This window comes from Rhinoraja longicauda, chromosome 2 (genome assembly GCF_053455715.1).
Source record: "Rhinoraja longicauda isolate Sanriku21f chromosome 2, sRhiLon1.1, whole genome shotgun sequence".
Lineage (NCBI taxonomy): Eukaryota > Metazoa > Chordata > Chondrichthyes > Rajiformes > Arhynchobatidae > Rhinoraja > Rhinoraja longicauda.
This window is the reverse complement of record NC_135954.1, coordinates 49916916-49934740: the sequence shown is the minus strand read 5'-3', so window position 1 is coordinate 49934740 and position 17825 is coordinate 49916916. Positions and strand designations below refer to the sequence as shown.

General features: G+C 41.7%; 1 protein-coding gene across 1 annotated transcript in view; it reads left to right on the top strand.

The window, feature by feature from the left end:
* Nucleotides 1-17825, top strand: part of LOC144609539 (uncharacterized) — a 233413-nt gene that overhangs the window by 171524 nt on the left and 44064 nt on the right. The window contains exons 45-51 of the mRNA XM_078428046.1: nt 3568-3817; nt 9512-9601; nt 12674-12755; nt 14075-14202; nt 15084-15168; nt 16304-16412; nt 16791-16845. Of these exons, the coding sequence (XP_078284172.1) occupies nt 3568-3817; nt 9512-9601; nt 12674-12755; nt 14075-14202; nt 15084-15168; nt 16304-16412; nt 16791-16845 (799 nt within the window). The remainder of the gene's footprint in view (nt 1-3567; nt 3818-9511; nt 9602-12673; nt 12756-14074; nt 14203-15083; nt 15169-16303; nt 16413-16790; nt 16846-17825) is intronic.

Sequence of the window (17825 nt, the reverse complement as noted above, 5' to 3'; positions counted from 1 at the left end):
GCTAGTGGGAGTTGTGTACAGGCCACCTAACAGCAGTAGGGAGGTTGGGGATGGCATCAAGCAGGAAATTAAAAATGCATGCACTAAAGGCGCAGCAGTTATAATGGGTGACTTCAATCTACATATAGATTGGGTGAACCAAACTGGCAGGGGTGCTGAGGAAGAGGATTTCTTGGAATGTTTGAGAGATGGTTTTCTAAACCAACATGTCGAGGAACCAACGAGAGAACAGGCCATTCTAGACTGGGTATTGAGTAATGAGGAAGGGTTAGTTAGCAGTCTTGTTGTGCGAGGCCCCTTGGGCAAGAGTGATCATAATATGGTAGAGTTCTTCATTAGGATGGAGAGTGACAAAGTCAATACAGAAACAATTGTTCTGAACTTAAAGAAAGGTAACTTTGAGGATATGAGGCGTGAATTGTCCAAGATAGACTGGCGATTGATGCTGAAAGGGTTGACGGTGGACATGCAATGGAAGGCATTTAAAGGTCGCATGGATGAACTACAACAAGTGTTCATCCCAGTTTGGCAAAAGAACAAACCAGGAAAGGTAGTGCATCCGTGGCTAACAAGGGAAATCAAGGATAGTATTAAAACAAAAGATGAAGCATACAGATTAGCCAAAGAAAGTAGCATACCAGAGGACTGGGAGAAATTCAGAGTCCAGCAGAGGAGGACAAAGGGCTTAATTAGGAAAGGGAAAATAGATTATGAGGGAAAACTGGCAAGGAACATAAAAGCTGACTGCAAAAGCTTTTATAGATATGTTAAGACAAATGTAGGTCCCTTGCAGTCGGAAACAGGTGAATTGATCATAGGGAACAAGGAGATGGCAGACCAATTGAACAAATACTTTGGTTCTGTCTTCACGAAGGAAGACATAAACCGTCTGCCGGAAATAGCGGGGGACCGGGGGTCAAATGAGATGGAGGAACTGAGGGAAATCCAGGTTAGTCGGGAAGTGGTGTTAGGTAAATTAAATGGATTAAAGGCAGATAAATCCCCAGGGCCAGATAGGCTGCATCCCAGAGTGCTTAAGGAAGTAGCCTCAGAAATAGTGGATGCATTAGTGATAATTTTTCAAAACTCTTTAGATTCTGAAGTAGTTCCTGAGGACTGGAGGGTGGCTAATGTAACCCCACTTTTTAAAAAGGGAGGGAGAGAGAAAACGGGGAATTATAGACCAGTTAGCCTAACATCGGTCAGTTATTAAAGATGTGATAGCATCACATTTGGAAAGTGGTGAAATCATTGGACAAAGTCAGCATGGATTTACCAAAGGCAAATCATGTCTGACGAATCTTATAGAATTTTTCGAGGATGTAACTAGTAGAGTGGATAAGGGAGAACCAGTCGATGTGTTATATCTGGACTTTCAGAAGGCCTTCGACAAGGTCCCACATAGGAGATTGGTGTACAAACTTAAAGCACACGGTATTGAGGGTTCAGTGTTGAGGTGGATAGAAAATTGGTTGGCGGACAGGAAGCAAAGAGTAGGAATAAACGGGTCCTTTTCGGAATGGCAGGCAATGACTAGTGGGGTACCGCAAGGCTCAGTGCTGGGACCCCAGTTATTTACAGTGTATATTAATGATTTGGACGAGGGAATTGAATGCAACATCTCTAAGTTTGCAGATGACACGAAGCTGGGTGGCAGTGTTAGCTGCGAGGAGGATGCTAGGAGGCTGCAGAGTGACTTAGATAGATTAGGCGAGTGGGCAAATGCATGGCAGATGCAATATAATGTGGATAAATGTGAGGTTATCCACTTTGGTGGCAAGAACAGGAAAGCAGAGTATTGAAACATATAAGATAATTAGGGGATTGGACACATTAGAGGCAGATAACATGTTCCCAATGTTGGGGGAGTCCAGAACAAGGGGCCACAGTTTGAGAATAAGGGGTAGGCCATTTAGAACGGAGATGAGGAAGAACTTTTTCAGTCAGAGGGTGGTGAAGGTGTGGAATTCTCTGCCTCAGAAGGCAGTGGAGGCCAGTTCGTTGGATGCTTTCAAGAGAGAGCTGGATAGAGCTCTTAAGGATAGCGGAGTGAGGGGGTATGGGGAGAAGGCAGGAACGGGGTACTGATTGATAGTGATCAGCCATGATCGCATTGAATGGCGGTGCTGGCTCGAAGGGCTGAATGGCCTACTCCTGCACCTATTGTCTATTGTCTATTGTCTATTGTGACCGATTGGGAGAAGGGGAGATGCAACGTGACCTGGGTGTCATGGTGCACCAGTCATTGAAAGCAAGCATGCAGGTGCAGCAGGCAGTGAAGAAAGCGAATGGTATGTTGGCATTCATAGCAAGACGATTTGAGTTTAGGAGCAGGGAGGTTCTGCTGCAGTTGTACAGGGCCTTGGTGTGACCGCACCTGGAGTATTGAGTGCAGTTTTGGTCTCCTAACCTGAGGAAAGACGTTCTTGCCTTAGAGGGAGTACAGAGAAGGTTCACCAGATTGATCCCTGGGATGGCGGGACTTTCATATGAGGAAAGATTGGATAGACTGGGCTTGTACTCACTGGAATTTAGAAGACTGAGGGGGGATCTTATATAAACATATAAAATTCTTAAGGGGTTGGAGAGGCTAGATGCGGGAAGATTGTTCCCGATGTTGGGGGAGTCCAGAACCAGGGGTTACAGCTTAAGGATAAGGGGGAAGTCTTTTAGGATCGAGATGAGAAAACATTTCTTCACACAGAGAGTGGTGAGTCTGTGGAATTCTCTGCCACAGAAGGTAGTTGAGGCCAGTTCATTGGCTATATTTAAGAGGGAGTTAGATGTGGCCCTTTTTGCTAAAGGGATCAGGGGGTATGGAGAGAAGGCAGGTACAGGCTACTGAGCTGGATGATCAGCCATGATCATATTGAATGGCGGTGCAGGCTCGAAGGGCCGAATGGCCTACTCCTGCACCTATTTTCTATGTTCCTATGTTTCTAGGGGGCTAGCGGAATCAAGGGATAAGGGGAGAAGGCAGGCACAGGTTACTGATTGTGGATGATCAGCCATGATCATAATGAATGGCGGTGCTGGCTCGAAGGGCCAGATGTCCTCCTCCTGCACCTATTTTCTATGTTTCTATGTTTTAACCCCTGACCACTCTCAATTCCTTCATCCTTTACATTTCCCACCCCAGTACATGAGATTTATCTTTGAAAAGTTGTGGTTTGTTCCAGGGCCAGAATGATATTCATCAGCCACCGAGGGTCGATGGCTGCTCATCCATGGAATCTGGGGAAGCACTGTGTATGTGGGATGTAATTGTGTCAAACTTGCTTTCAAAAGATTCCAAAAACTGAGAGCATTTCGTAGAGAAAAAAACTATATGAAGCAAGTTATTTGTTAGACTGTTGCTGGCAGCTTTTGGAAAGTCTAATCTCCCTTTTTTTTTACTAACTTTAGCAATCCACTGCATAAATTAAAGTAACCATGTTTTATTCAAAATTTTGCCTGTCATCCACAGTTAACTTACAACTTTTTGAAAAGTTTTGCAACCTACAAATTAGATGAGACATTATTTAACACAAATGTTGGCAATAAATACAATTTTTTTCTTATACAAAGGTGTGGCATTTGTTGAAGACCCACGGGTGACTGGCATAAGACTGATTTTTAGTCAGATGGCAGCTCTGATGATTAAACGGTTTCATCACACACGGAGGGATTGGAAAGGAGCCATTGCCAACCTGCTGCTTCCTGTTCTCTTTGTCATTTTAGCAATGGCTCTATTCAGTGTGAAGCCTTTATCTTCTGAATACCCTTCACTTCGAATTTCACCAGATATGTATCTGGATTCAGATGTTACCTTCTTCAGGTAAAGTGACCAGAAAATTTACTTCAAAGATTACGTTGGCCCCAGGAATGACAAATTAAATGTTAAATCAGCATTTGTTCAGTGAATATGGAGTCACTTCTGACACCAGTATGTGCAGGAATTTGATTGCTGCGCACATAACTGTCAGGTATATTAACTTTTTATGTTAACTTTTACATGAAAACCTGCATGCAGTTCTGGTTGCTCCATTCAAGGAAGAGTGTGGAAGTTTTGGAAAGGGTGTAGAGGAGGCTTACTGGAAAGTTGTCTGGATTAGGGGGTATTGACTACAGGGAGAGGTTGGACAGATTTGAATTGTGTTCAATAAATGCTGGAGGTTGCAGAGAGACATAAAAATTATTGATAGGGTAGACAGTCAGAACCTTTTTCCTAGCATGGAAACATTAAAATTAAATACTAGAGGGCATAGCTTTAAGGTGAGAGAGGCAAAATCTAAGGGAGATGAGTGGGGCAACTTTTTTGCACAGAGGTAGTAAGTGCCTGGAGTGGCTGGTGGTTGAGTCAGCTAATGTAACTCCACTTTTTAAGAAAGGAGGGAGAGAGAAAATGGGGAATTATAGACCAGTTAGCCTGACATTGGTAGTGGGGAAGATGCTTGAGTCGATTATTAAAGAAGTTATAGCAGCTCATTTGGAAAGCAGTGGCAGGATCGGTCAAAGTCAGCATGGATGTATGAAGGGGAAATCATGCTTAACTAATCTTCTGGAATTTTTTGAGGATATAACAAGTAGAATGGATAAGGGGGAGCCAGTGGATGTGGTGTATCTGGACTTTCAAAAAGCATTTGACAAGGTCCCACACAAGAGATTAGTGTGCAAAATTAGAGCACATGGTATTGGGGGTAGGGTGTTGACATGGATAGAGAACTGGTTGGCAGACAGGAAGCAAAGAGTAGGAATTAACGGTTCCTTTACAGAATGGCAGGCAGTGACTAGTGGGGTGCCGCAAGGCTCGGTGCTGGGACCCTAGTTATTTCCAATATATATTAACGATTTAGACGAGGGAATTAAATGTGACATCTGCAAGTTTGTGGATGACACAAAGCTGGGTGGCAGTGCGAGCTGCGAGGGGTATGCTATGAGGCTGCAGGGTGACTTAGATAGGTTGGGTGAGTGGGCAGATGCATGGCAGATGCAGTATAATGTGGATAAATGTGAGGTTATCCACTAAGGTGGCAAGAACAGGAAGGCAGATTATTATCTGAATGGTGTCAGATTAGGAAAAGGGGAAGTTCAACGAGACCTGGGTGTGCTTGTACATCAGTCGCTGAAAGTAAGTATACAGGTACAGCAGGCAGTGAAGAAAGCTAATGGCATGTTGGCCTTCATTGCGAGAGGTTTTGTGTTTAGGAGCAAGGAGGTCCTACTGCAGTTATATAGGGGCTTGGGGTATTGTGTGCAATTTTGGTCAACTAATTTGAGGAAGAACATTAATGCTACTGGGGGAGTACAGCATCGGTTCACCGGGTTAATTCCCAGGACGGTGGGACTGACATATGATGAAAGAGTAGGTCGACTGGGCTTGTATTCACTGGAATTTAGAAGGATGAGAGGGGATCTTATAGAAACATATAAAATTCTTAAAGGATTGGACAGGCTAGATACAGGTAAAATGTTCCCGATGTTGGGGGAATCCAGACCCAGGGGCCACAGTTTAAGAATAAGGGGTAGGGCATTTAGGACTGAGTTCGAATTGAGGACTTATGTGCAGATCTTTTTTTATTGTGGTGGTGAAATTCACACAGTGAGTATTTTCCAATCCATGGTTAAGAATTTGAAGGGTTTATATCTTGCAGGAAGTAGTCATGCTGTCAAAACCAGAGTTCAATAGACAATAGACAGACAATAGACAATAGGTGCAGGAGGAGGCCATTCGGCCCTTCGAGCCAGCACCGCCATTCAATGTGATCATGGCTGATCGTTCCAGTTTTGAAGTTCTGAAACATGGTGCCTGACCTGAAAAGTTGCCTGGTTTGCCTTTCCACATATGCTCTCTGACTGGCTAAGTTCTACCAGCATTTCTGACTTTGCTCCAGATTTGAATTGCAGATTGACATCCATGCTTGTACCTGGTCTGTGGATCCTTTATTATATTTGTTGCAAAACGCCACAAAACCCTCTCCCACTTTAGCTACGCATAAACTTTGTCATAACTAATATAGGACTATTCACATTGTGCCATGTTTGGATGTTAATCAGTCTGTGACTTCCTGCATTAGTCTTCCACAAAGTGTGTGTCACTATGAAGAAAAGATCAGCCTTAGAAACATGCCATTGATTTAATATTTATTCACAACATGAAGTTCATTGAATCTCTGTCGGCTTTCAGAGCATTCCCATTTATTTCTCTATAATTTTTCACGTGCCCATCACCTCCTAATTCTCCTGCCACCAACCTCTATTAAGGGCAATTTATGGTAGCAAATTAACCTGACAATGCATACTTAATGTAGAAGACTGAACCACCATGAGGAATCCCATGTGGTCACGTGAAGGACATACAAGCTCCATAAGTACAGTACCAAAGGTTGTGATTGAACCCGGGTGACTAGAGCCACATGGCTGCAGTTCTGACAGATGTGCCACTGTGGCACCATTTTGAGATTAAAGTTCACAACGGTCAGCTTGCTTCATTAGACTGGCTCTTAAATAGGATCAAAGCTATAAAGGCAGCAATAGAGAAATGTTACAATGACCTAACATTGAATTTTAGCATCTGGCTCCTCTGCCTGGTTGCGATTGTGCCAGCAAATGCCATTTGTAAGCCTTAATCAGTAACCTGTGCCTGCCTTCTCCCCATATCCCTTGATTCCACTAGCCACTCGAGCTCTATCTAACCCTCTTTTAAATCCATCCAGTGAATTGGCCCCCACTGCCATCTGTGGCAGAGAATTCCACAAATTCACAACTGTGTGGGTGAAAAAGTTTCTTCTCACCTCAGTTTTAAATGGCCTCCCCTTTAATCTTAGACTGTGGCCCCTGGTTCTGGACTCCCCCAACATCCTTCTAAACCCCAGTGAATACAAGCCCAGTCTTTCCAATCTTTCCTCATATGACAGTCCTGCCATCCCAGGGATTAACCTCGTGAACCTACGCTGCACTGCCTCAATAGCAAGGACGTCCTTCCTCAAATTAGGAGACCAAAACTGTACACAATACTCCAGATGTGGTCTCACCAGGGACCTATACAACTACAGTAGGACCTCTTTGCTCCTATAGTAGATTTGAGTATAGGAGCAGCGAGGTGCTGCTGCAGTTGTACAGGGCATTGGTGAGACCACACCTGGAGTATTGCGTACAGTTTTGGTCTCCTACTCTGAGGAAATACATTCTTGCCATAGAGGGAGTACAGAGAAGGTTCACCAGATTGATTCCTGGGATGGCAGGACTTTCATATGAAGAAAGACTGGATAGACTCGGCTTGTACTCGCTGGAATTTAGAAGATTGAGGGGGGAATCTTATAGAAACTTACAAAATTCTTAAGGGGTTGGACAGGCTAGATGTAGGAAGATTGTTCCCGATGTTGGGGAAGTCCAGAACAAGGGGTCACAGTTTGAGGATAAAGGGGAAGTCTTTTAGGATTGAGATGAGAAAGTTTTTTTTCACACAGAGAGTGGTGAATCTGTGGAATTCTCTGCCACAGAAGGTAGTTGAGGCCAGTTAATTGGCTATATTTAAGAGGGAGTTCGATGTGGCCCTTGTGGCTAAAGGGATCAGGGGGTATGGAGAGAAGGCAGGTACAGGACACTGAGTTGGATGATCAGCCATGATCATATTGAATGGCGGTGCAGGCTTGAAGGGCCGAATGGCCTACTCATGCACCTATTTTCTATGTTTCTATGTTTCTATACTCAAATCCTCTCGTTATGAAGGCCAACATGCCATTAGCTTTCTTCACTGCCTGCTGTACCTGCAAGCTTACTTTCAGTGACTGGTGTACAAGGACACCAAGGTCTCGTTGCACTTCCCCTTTACCTAATCTGGCATAATTGAGATAATAATCTGCCTCCTTGTTTTCGCCGCCAAAATGGATAACCTCACATTTACCTACATTATACTGCATCTGCCATGCATCTGCCCACTCACTTAACCTGTCCAAGTCACCCTGCAACCTCCTAACATCCTCTTCGCAGTTCACACTGCCACCCAGCTTTGTGCCATCTGCAAACTTTCTCGTGTTACTTCTAATTCCATCATCCAAAATCATTATTATATATTGTAAATAGTTGCAGCCCCTGCACCGAGCCTTGCTGCACTCCACGTGCCACTGCCTGCCATTCTGAAAAGGACCCGTTTATTCCTACTCTTTGCTTCCTGTCTGCCAACCAATTCTCTATCCACGTTGATACCCTACCCCAATATCATGTGCTCAAATTTTGCTCACCAACCTCCAGTGTGGGACCTTATCAAAGGCTTTCTGAAGGTCTCGATACACTGCATCCACTGGCTCTGCCTCATCCATTTTACTTGTCACATCCTCAAAAAATTCCAGAAGATTAGTCAAGCATAATTTTCCCTTCATAAATCTATGCTGACTTGGACCAATCCTTTTATTGCTATCCAAATGCGCCATTATTACCTCTTTAATAATTGACTCCAGCATCGTCCCCACCACCGATGTCAGGCTAACTGGTCTATAATTCCCCTTTTTCTCTCTCTCTCCTTTGTTGAAAAGTGGGATAACATTAGCTACCCTCCAATCCACAGGAACTGATCCTGAATCTATTGAACACTGGAAAATGATCACCAATGCGTCCACGATTTCTTGAGCCACCTCCTTGAGCACCCTGGGATGCAGACCATCAGGCCCTGGGGATTTATCAGCCTTCAGTCCCATCAGTCTACCCAATATTATTTCTCGCCTAATGCAAATTTCTTTCAGTTCCTCTGTCTCCCTAGATCCTCTGTCCTCTAGTACATCAGGGAGATTGTTTGTGTCTTCCTTGGTGAAGACAGATCCGAAGTACCTGTTCAACTCTTCTGCCATTTCCTTGTTACCCATAATAATTTCACCCGTTTCTGCCTTCAAGGGACCCACATTTGTTTATACCAATCATTTAACATACCTAAAGAAGCTTTTACTGTCCTTCTTTATATTCTTGGCCAGTTTCCCTTTGTACTTCATCTTTTCCGCCCGTATTGCCCTTTTTGCTACCTTCCGTTGTCCTTTGAAAGTTGCACAATCCTCTGGCTTCCCGCTACTCATTGCTATGTTATACATCTTTTCTTTTAGTTTTATTCCATCCCTAACTTCCCTTTGTCAGCCATGATTGCCTCTTACTCCCCTTAGAATCTTTCTTCCTCTTTGGAATGAAATGATCCTGCATCTTCTGGATTATGCCCCGAAATTCCTGCCTTTGCTGTTCCACCGTCATTCCTGCTATTAATGACATGACCCTTAATGACATGACCCTTAGCATTAATGCACTGAGGGATCTTGGGGTCCAAGCCCATAAACGCCCTGAAAGTAGCAACACAAGTAGATAGAGTGGTAAAGAAGGTGTGTGGTAAGCTTGACTTCATTGATGAGGCAATGAGTATAAGAATCAGTAAATTGTGATGCAGATTTATAGGACTTTGATTAGGCTGCATATGGAGCATTGCATGCAGTTTTGGTTGCCCCATTGCAGGAATGAATATGGAGGCTGACTCTGATATTTTTATTCTGTATAGTTCTGACAAGATGGACACTCAAAACCTGACTGCAAAGTTGCTGAAGTCTTTGAACATGATTGAACCCTGCACCGGCCAAGCCTCTAATCAGTAAGTACAACATTGAGTCTCACTTTGTTAATTAAGTTGTTTTCATTTTCTCTCAAGGATTGAGACATCAGGAAGAGAACATCGTTTTATTTGAGTCATGAACAAGCAGAATTAATAATCTTAAACCCCCAAAATGGTTTGGGGTTTGTGTCAAATCAGTTCAAAAAATCTTAAACCTGAAACCTCTCAGATCTGATTTAATTTCAGTTCAGTTTATTAGTGTTTAGTTTAGATTAGTTAAGTTTACTGTTGTCACATGTACTGTGGTACAGTGAAAAGCTGTTTGTGTGCTATTCAGTCAAGCAAAGGCCATACATGAATTCAATTGTCATCCACACAGACAAAGGATAAAGGGTACCACATTTAGTGCAAAGATCAAACATTATAGTCAGAAAAAGCCTGAGTAAAGATAGTTCAAAGGTCTCCAATGAGGTAGATGGGAGGTCAGGACCACACTCTAGCTGATGAGAGGACCGTTCAGTTGCCTGATAACAGCTGGGAAAAAAAACTGTTCCTGAAATTGGGGCTGGAATGAAGGGATTGAGCATCTAACTGGGTTGTGGCAGGTGGTCAACTATTTAAATATTTGAATGAGTGGGACTGCATCTAATTTTATTCCTTTTCTAGCATTAGCACTGGCCAGACAGGAAACATACAGTTAAATATGGGTTATGACTGATGCATGGGTACTTTCTCAGCATTGCTTCTGAAGCATGAGGTGCAAGTGTTCTTCCCCTCCCACTGCCAATGCCCCCAAGCACACTACCAGAAGTCGCTCCAAAATCAACAGCTTGATTCTGATGATTTGATGAATGAAATGGGAGTAATGAACCAAATATTATGGATTAATACTGCGCTTGCATAATGTTATCTTTCAAAGCATTGTACAATTAAAAATGAGCATTGGCCTTGAGTGTAGTACCATAATAACCATTCCAGATCATTTATTGATCATTCGACAACTTGACCATGCATGTTCTGAGTGATTCATGTGTATACTCTCGATGAAATTTCTACATCAATCTTCATAGAATTGCATAATTCTTTATGCAACATCCTCTTTTTAGTATATGGGAAAAATTACAATATTTACCCAGGGACAACCAATGATTGCCACTCCCAGGCCAACCATATTTTAGTACGGCAAGTAGTGCTCGATCAGGTTCTCTTCATATAAGTTCCTGACTTGCCTTTGATTCTTTGCACATGTCCAATTAGAAAATGCCACCTCCCAATCTTGCTTCCAACACTTTCCTATGTCTTGATGGCACTACCCACCAACTACTCTCTAACCCTCTGATGGCCAATATTTCCCGACTGCCTCCCTTTCCCCTGCCGTTAGTACTGGTCCTGAAGTTTGGGGTTTGAACCTTTCCCCCTCTGACATGCTGAGGCCACATCAGTCGCTTTGAGTGACAGTCTGATTTGCCTAGGCACCTGACCTAGCAATAACCTCTGGCTTTGATCAAAGCCATGATCATCAGATCCCCACCAGTTGCCTAATTATCGCCTGTTCCTCTCCACCTATCCTGGCCTCTACCTTTCCAAAAGACATCCTTCCTCTGCCAGCCAATTGCTTTGGTTGACCTTCAGTTGCCAGTCCTCATTTCCCACTAAATCCCAGACCTAGCATTATTATCTCTACAACTCCTGAGCTTTGTCTATGAGAGCCACTAAAAGCAACTGTATTCCTTTTGAAATCAAAACTAAGTGAACATTTCAATTAAATGATCCTTCAGACGGTCCTAACAGACCGGCCGCAGTCAGTCAGGATGTGCTCCCACCACTCTCCCATTCTGTCACTCAGCACAGGGGCTGCAAAAGGCTGTGTGCTGAGCCCCCTCCTCTACTCTCTCTATACCTGTGACTGTACACCAACCCACAACACGAACACAATCATTAAATTTACAGACGACATGACAGTGGTGGGGCTGATCACTGAGGGCGGTGTGTCAGCTTACAGGGAGGAGGTACAGAGGCTAACAGGCTGGTGCTCAGAAAACAACTTGGCACTCAACACCAAAAACACAAAAGAGCTCATCATCGACTTCAGGATGTAGCAGGGTGACTATCCCCCTCTGCACATAAACAGAGAAAGAGTGGATAGCGTCTCCAGTTTCAGGTTCCTGAGCACCCACATCTCAGAAGATCTCACATGGTCAACCAACATAAACTCTGGTTAAGACGGCACAACAGCGGCTTCACTTCCTAGGAACACTCAGGAAAGTCAACCTGCCACAACAGCTGCTAGTGTCCTTCTACCGCTGCTCAATTGAGAGTGTCCTGACACATGGGATCCTGGTGTGGTATGGCAACAGTTCTGTGGCTGACAAGAAGGCTCTGCAGAGAGTCATCAACACAGCCCAGAAGATCACCAACACACATCTGCCTGCCCTGGAAGACATCCATAGCTCCCGTTGCCTGCGGAGGGCATCCTCCATCCCAAAGGACCCATCTCACCCGCCCATCACTTGTTTGCCCTTCTGCCTTCAGTAAAGCACTACAGGTCCATCGAAGCGCATACCACATGACTAACAAACAGTTTCTACCGTAAGGCCATCACCACACTGAACTCTGCACTGAAAGCACACCCCCCATAGACAATATTTATACTGTACAATACCTGCCTCTGTGCAATACTGATATATACATTTATAATATTTATTTTTATAATACTATTCTGATAAGGTGCAATATCTTATATGCTGATAAGGGTGCATATGTAGGCATAATGTGTATGCGTGTGTGAATCTGTGTGTGTGTGTGTCACAGTGTGTGCACGTGAGTGTATGAATAGGTTTTTTTTCTCTCACTCTTTTACTGTTAATTTATTGTTATTTTTTATCTTGTACATTTGAGCTCCGCTCAGGCAGTGCGCCTGAATTTCATTGTATGCACCACTACAATGACAATAAAGAAATTCAATTCTATTCTATTCTATCAGATCTGATGAATCTGACCTGTTGTTTGACATAGAAAAGAAAAATGCAAGGAGATCACAAAGCTCACTTCTGTATTTTTGATGACTTTTTTCTTGAGAGAGATAATTGGTGTTACGTGTTTTTGTCATAGGAATAATCCTCCATGCGGGTGGAATGACCCTTCAAACTCACAATATTCTGTGGAGAAGTGTAATTGTGATAAAGGTTATCAGGTAAAAAACTATTTAATTGTCATTATTTTCTGATATACTGTATGAATATTAATTAATAAAACAAGCTGAGGTCATGCCATTTAGTACAAGAATATCTTATGTTTAGTTCTACCAATACCTCCATAAACAATGTTACTTCTTACATTGTTAAGTTAGAGAAATATTATTTGTGGTTAAGAATGAAAATTACATAATTTCTGGAAGTGACGTACATAGTAAAAATAATGAAAAGAAAAAGAAATAAAACAAACTCAGAAAATTAAATAAGTGGTAGAGTTTGAAAAGGATTAATGGCAGTTTTATACACAAGCTGTATAGAATTAATAATATCAAAGAACATTTGAATAAGCAGCTGAAAAACAATACGTGTTAAAGCAATATCCATTCATAACTCAAATAAATGGAACACAATATATATTAGGTAGACACAAAATGCTGGAGTAACTCAGCGGGATAGGCAGCATCTCTGGAGAGAAGGATCGGTTGGTTTAAATCGAAGGTAGACACAAAATCCTTCTCTCCAGAGATGCTGCCTGTCCCGCTGCGCATTCCTTCTTTTCAGAGATGCTGCCTGGCCCGCTGAGTTACTCCAGCATTTTGTGTCTACCTTCGATTTAAACCAGCATCTGCAGTTCTTTCCTACACAATATATATTAGCACAGGTCTTATTTTTTGGTTCAATATATGTTTAACTTGGTAGTTTAAGAATTGGGTGTTCAATAATAACATATGGTTTTAATGTGACTCAATAGAACCGTCTCTAATATAATTGTTCCAATACAAATGAATTTAAATTCTAGTTATCTGATTTCTTATAGCTTTAAACAGTTTTTCAAAAAAGTAAGTATCTTTGTTTATTCCAGTTTCGTTAACGACATAATTTCTCCACGTTTAAAACCAAGACAGATATAAGGCCATCGTCCCGAAACTAAGCCTGAGTTTATGACTGCATGCCAAAGTACATAGAGGACTATGGAAAAAATCTTGCTCTGGCCATATCCTCAGAACCCACACAGACTAGCTATTCACATACATCATTAACCTCTCCCTAATCCAATCAACTTTTACATTTGTATCAATGAAAGCATCCTTTTGCACTGCCTTGTACTTTTTATGTACTTTTATGATATGATCTGCCTGGATGGAATGTTTTTCACTGAATCTCGATCTCATACTTCATAATGAGTAATAAATCTCATACTTCATAGTTTATCTGGCTGTCTATTTCATCAACTGTTGTGGTATATTTTGCTATCAACATTTATCCACTGTGAAGGTATCTCAGTAAAGAAATAGAACTTATTTTATTTGCCTTTCAGCAATGTCCCGCAACAAATATCTCAGTGCCCTATTTCAGAAACAATGATGGAAACTTCCTGTACAATCTCACGGGCTACGATTTGGAACGCTACTTAATTTCAACAGAAAACAGATTTGGAGTAAACAGGTAAAATATATTAAATCTAATTATCTGGTGAGCAGTGCAAAGGACCTCATCTAGAAATGGTGTTTTAAAAATAAAACTAGTTGCTAAATGCTATTGAGTTCTTTGTATCATGGTAGCACACTTCCTGAAATTTGGCATGTTCCCTTGGAATATAACATCCATATGCAAAAGGAAAACTAGAACATCACCCAGAACATCAAATCATGTATAATGTTTGTTTTGATGCCATTTCTCAAAATTGTACTGACTCAACAATGCAGGTCTCTCATGTTAAAGCACGTTTAAAACAGATTTTGAATTTGAAACATGAATTTTAGGCCCATGAAGGTTGACTTTACCCTGTCTGTCAATAGACAATCGACAATAGACAATAGGTCCAGGAGGAGGCCATTCGGCCCTTCGAGCCAGCACCGCCATTCAATGTGATCATGGCTGATCATTCTCAATCAGTACCCCGTTCCTGCCTTCCCCCTGACTCTGCTATCCTTAAGAGCTCTATCTAGCTCTCTCTTGAATGCATTCAGAGAATTGGCCTCCACTGCCTTCTGAGGCAGAGAATCAATGAAGAGAAAGGAGTACGGAAATGGCTTGATTTTCCCCCAATGAAACATGGAACTCAATTGATCTGCCTTGTATTACTCACTGGTGGTGCGATTTCAAATTTTGATGTGTAAAAGGAAAAGATAGGAAGTAAACTGCATCATACTTCATCTGAGTACACACGGTGCTTTCATTATGGACAAAAAAATGATGCATTTTCTATTATTACCCATCCAAAATAACACCTGCGTTGGAAATGTGTTAGATGCTGCTACTAACTTATATGTGGAATTTCTGTTTGCTTGTCAAGGTGAGTAACCAGTTGTTTTTATCATTAACAGATTAGGGGGATTTTCAATTGGAGAAGACCCACCCAAGGATCTCAAAAACAATTTGACTCAATTTGATATTAACTCTTTAGTGAAGGTAAGAACAATCCATCCATCTATAATGCTATTGTTATAATTTTTTCAGCACCAGGAATTTTGGAAAAAACCTAGGTGAGCTAAGAAGAATTCTTCAGCAGGACATTATTACAGGGGGCCAAGTGCTGAATTATCCCAAATAAAGATTATGTCTTCTTTTCTCCATGCTGGAAACAGACTTAATTGATTTTTGTTTGTGTAAGGTGCATCCTTTATTCTGAGGCTATGGCCTCTGGCCCTAGACTCTCCCACTAGTGGAAACATCCTCCACATCCAATCTATCCAGGCCTTTCACTATTCGGTAAGTTTCAATGTCCCCCCTTATCTTTCCAAACTCCAGAGAGTATATGCCAAGTGCCGTGAAATGTTAAACACACAGGGCTTTCGAAGCCATCTGATTTCCTTCCATTCCCGGGTCTGCGTAACCATTAGAAGAAAAGATGGAAAAAGAGAAGAGAGAAAGTCAGTCTTACATCTTCCACAAAAGTTCCAGACATTATAACTAATTTGTAGTTTGAATACACAATCGTCTGATTCAGAGGCAGTACATATGCAAAAAATAAACTGCTGAGGGAATTCAGCAGGTCAGACAACATCTGTGGAGGGAAATGGACAGATGAATTTTGGGTTGAGGTACTCATCACCTACCCCTCCACTCTCTGGATCCCCCATTTTTCTTTCTGCTGTCCAACCCCGTTCTCTTCTATACACTATCCCTCTCTCTGGATCTGCATTTTCACTCCCCACCTTCCTTTCTTATCAGATTCCACCATTTGCAACCTTTTGTCTTCTCCACTTTTCACCTCCAGCATTTGTAACTATGTTCACCTTTCTCTCGCCACCTGTCTCATCTGCCAATCAACTGCTCCTTACTTGGATCCACTATCGCTAAGGATATGGGCCCAACGCAGGCAGGTGGGACAGTGTAGATGGTGCATCTTGGTGGGCGTGGGCCGAAGGGCCTGTTTCCATGTTTATACCTATGACTCTGTGACTCGAAGGCCAAGTCACTTACTTGTGCTTCTTGCCAAGGAATTTAAAAACATTTCTCTTCATATTTATTAACATTTTATATCTGATTATGAATATTAGAATCAAATCCATGAAAAAATATTGTCCTTTTGGCCTATTCATAGGTATGGTATAATCAAAGGGGCTTTCATGCAGAACCAGCACTCCTAAACCAACTCAATAACCTCATCCTCTGGGCCAACCTACCAACAGATACTAACAGGACAGATTATGGTAAGTCAAATGAAAGCATGTTTAAACTAATAATATTGGAAGTTTGTATGCACAAACTCTTGTGGCACGATGATCTATTGCTATAGTTTTAATAATTTACCAACTGTACTATGCTTTACTTATCAAAACTACAACCTACATATATAGATAACCTTTGATGTAAACAAAAATGTGTAATCTCAGAAAAGACTGGGGCAGACTCATAGGTGTTTGGTAGGGCAGTCAAGTTTGGTCAATGACACAAATTTTAGGGAGACTTGACTAAGTGTAGAATTTTCTCCTTTAAAAATTGTTTTGATACAACTTTGATCTGATTTTGCTTCAAGTATTCTGGCTTTGAGAATAACTTGATAATCTATAAATATTCTTTTTGATTAGGAATTACATTACACAGCCATCCTTATCGTGGTGCTCTTCTGAGTGATGACAAAATGTAAGTCGGTTTACAAACTTTTCAATGCAAACTATAGTTAAGTAATGTACAAATATAAACAGAATGATGTGGTGGGAAAATGCTGGGTCCATAACCCAGAGGTCATGGAAGCAAGAGCACCTTGGTGATTCTGTAAGAAAGCCTGGTTCCGTGCTTTCTAACTAATGCAATCGTCATGGAGTATGAGCATTAACAGAATACTAGTATTGTGAATGCCATATTTTTTATGTGTACTCGTGCTTCTCTACATACTGGTTTTATAAGCTTATTAAATATTAGAACACACATTTAATCCACAGGGCAGCTCATCATTGCCTGTCACCTACCATTTTAATTCTCCATCCTGCTCCATACCTGACCCATCTTCCTGTAGAGTCCTGTTCTGTTATAACAATGCTCAATGTAAGCTTGAGACACAACACTTTATCTTTTGTCTGGGATGATCCATGTGACTAGCTTTCTAGGGCTGCTTCAAAACCAACAATTGCTGCTAGGCATCATTCTCTATGATATTGGCTCAGTTTTTTCTCTCCCTCACAAAATCCTGCATTTTCGCCTTTTCCGTATTCTCACTCTCTAAATGACCCCATCTCATTGGTTTTATCCCATTTTTAAAACTTTTCTTTTAAGTTAACTCATTAACATATCTACTGTAGGACCTCTACAACATATCTCCATGGTGATTCTGGCCTTGCCCTATCAGTGATATTTCCTTTTTCCTATCCAACCCCATTCCCCCTCAACCTTCTTGGTAATTTAAAAATATCTATTTTTTTCTCTTTCCCAGTTGTAATAAAGGGCCTTTAACCTGAAATGTAGGCTCAGTTTCACTTTTGAAAGATGCTATCTGATTTGCTGAGTGTTTCCAGTATTTTCTCTTTTTACTTTAGAGGTTGATTCATAAGGTTGATTCTGTGTTTAGATACTCTGGGTGGGGAATGGTTCTTTCAGTAAGAGCAAAAGAGTACAACTGGGATACA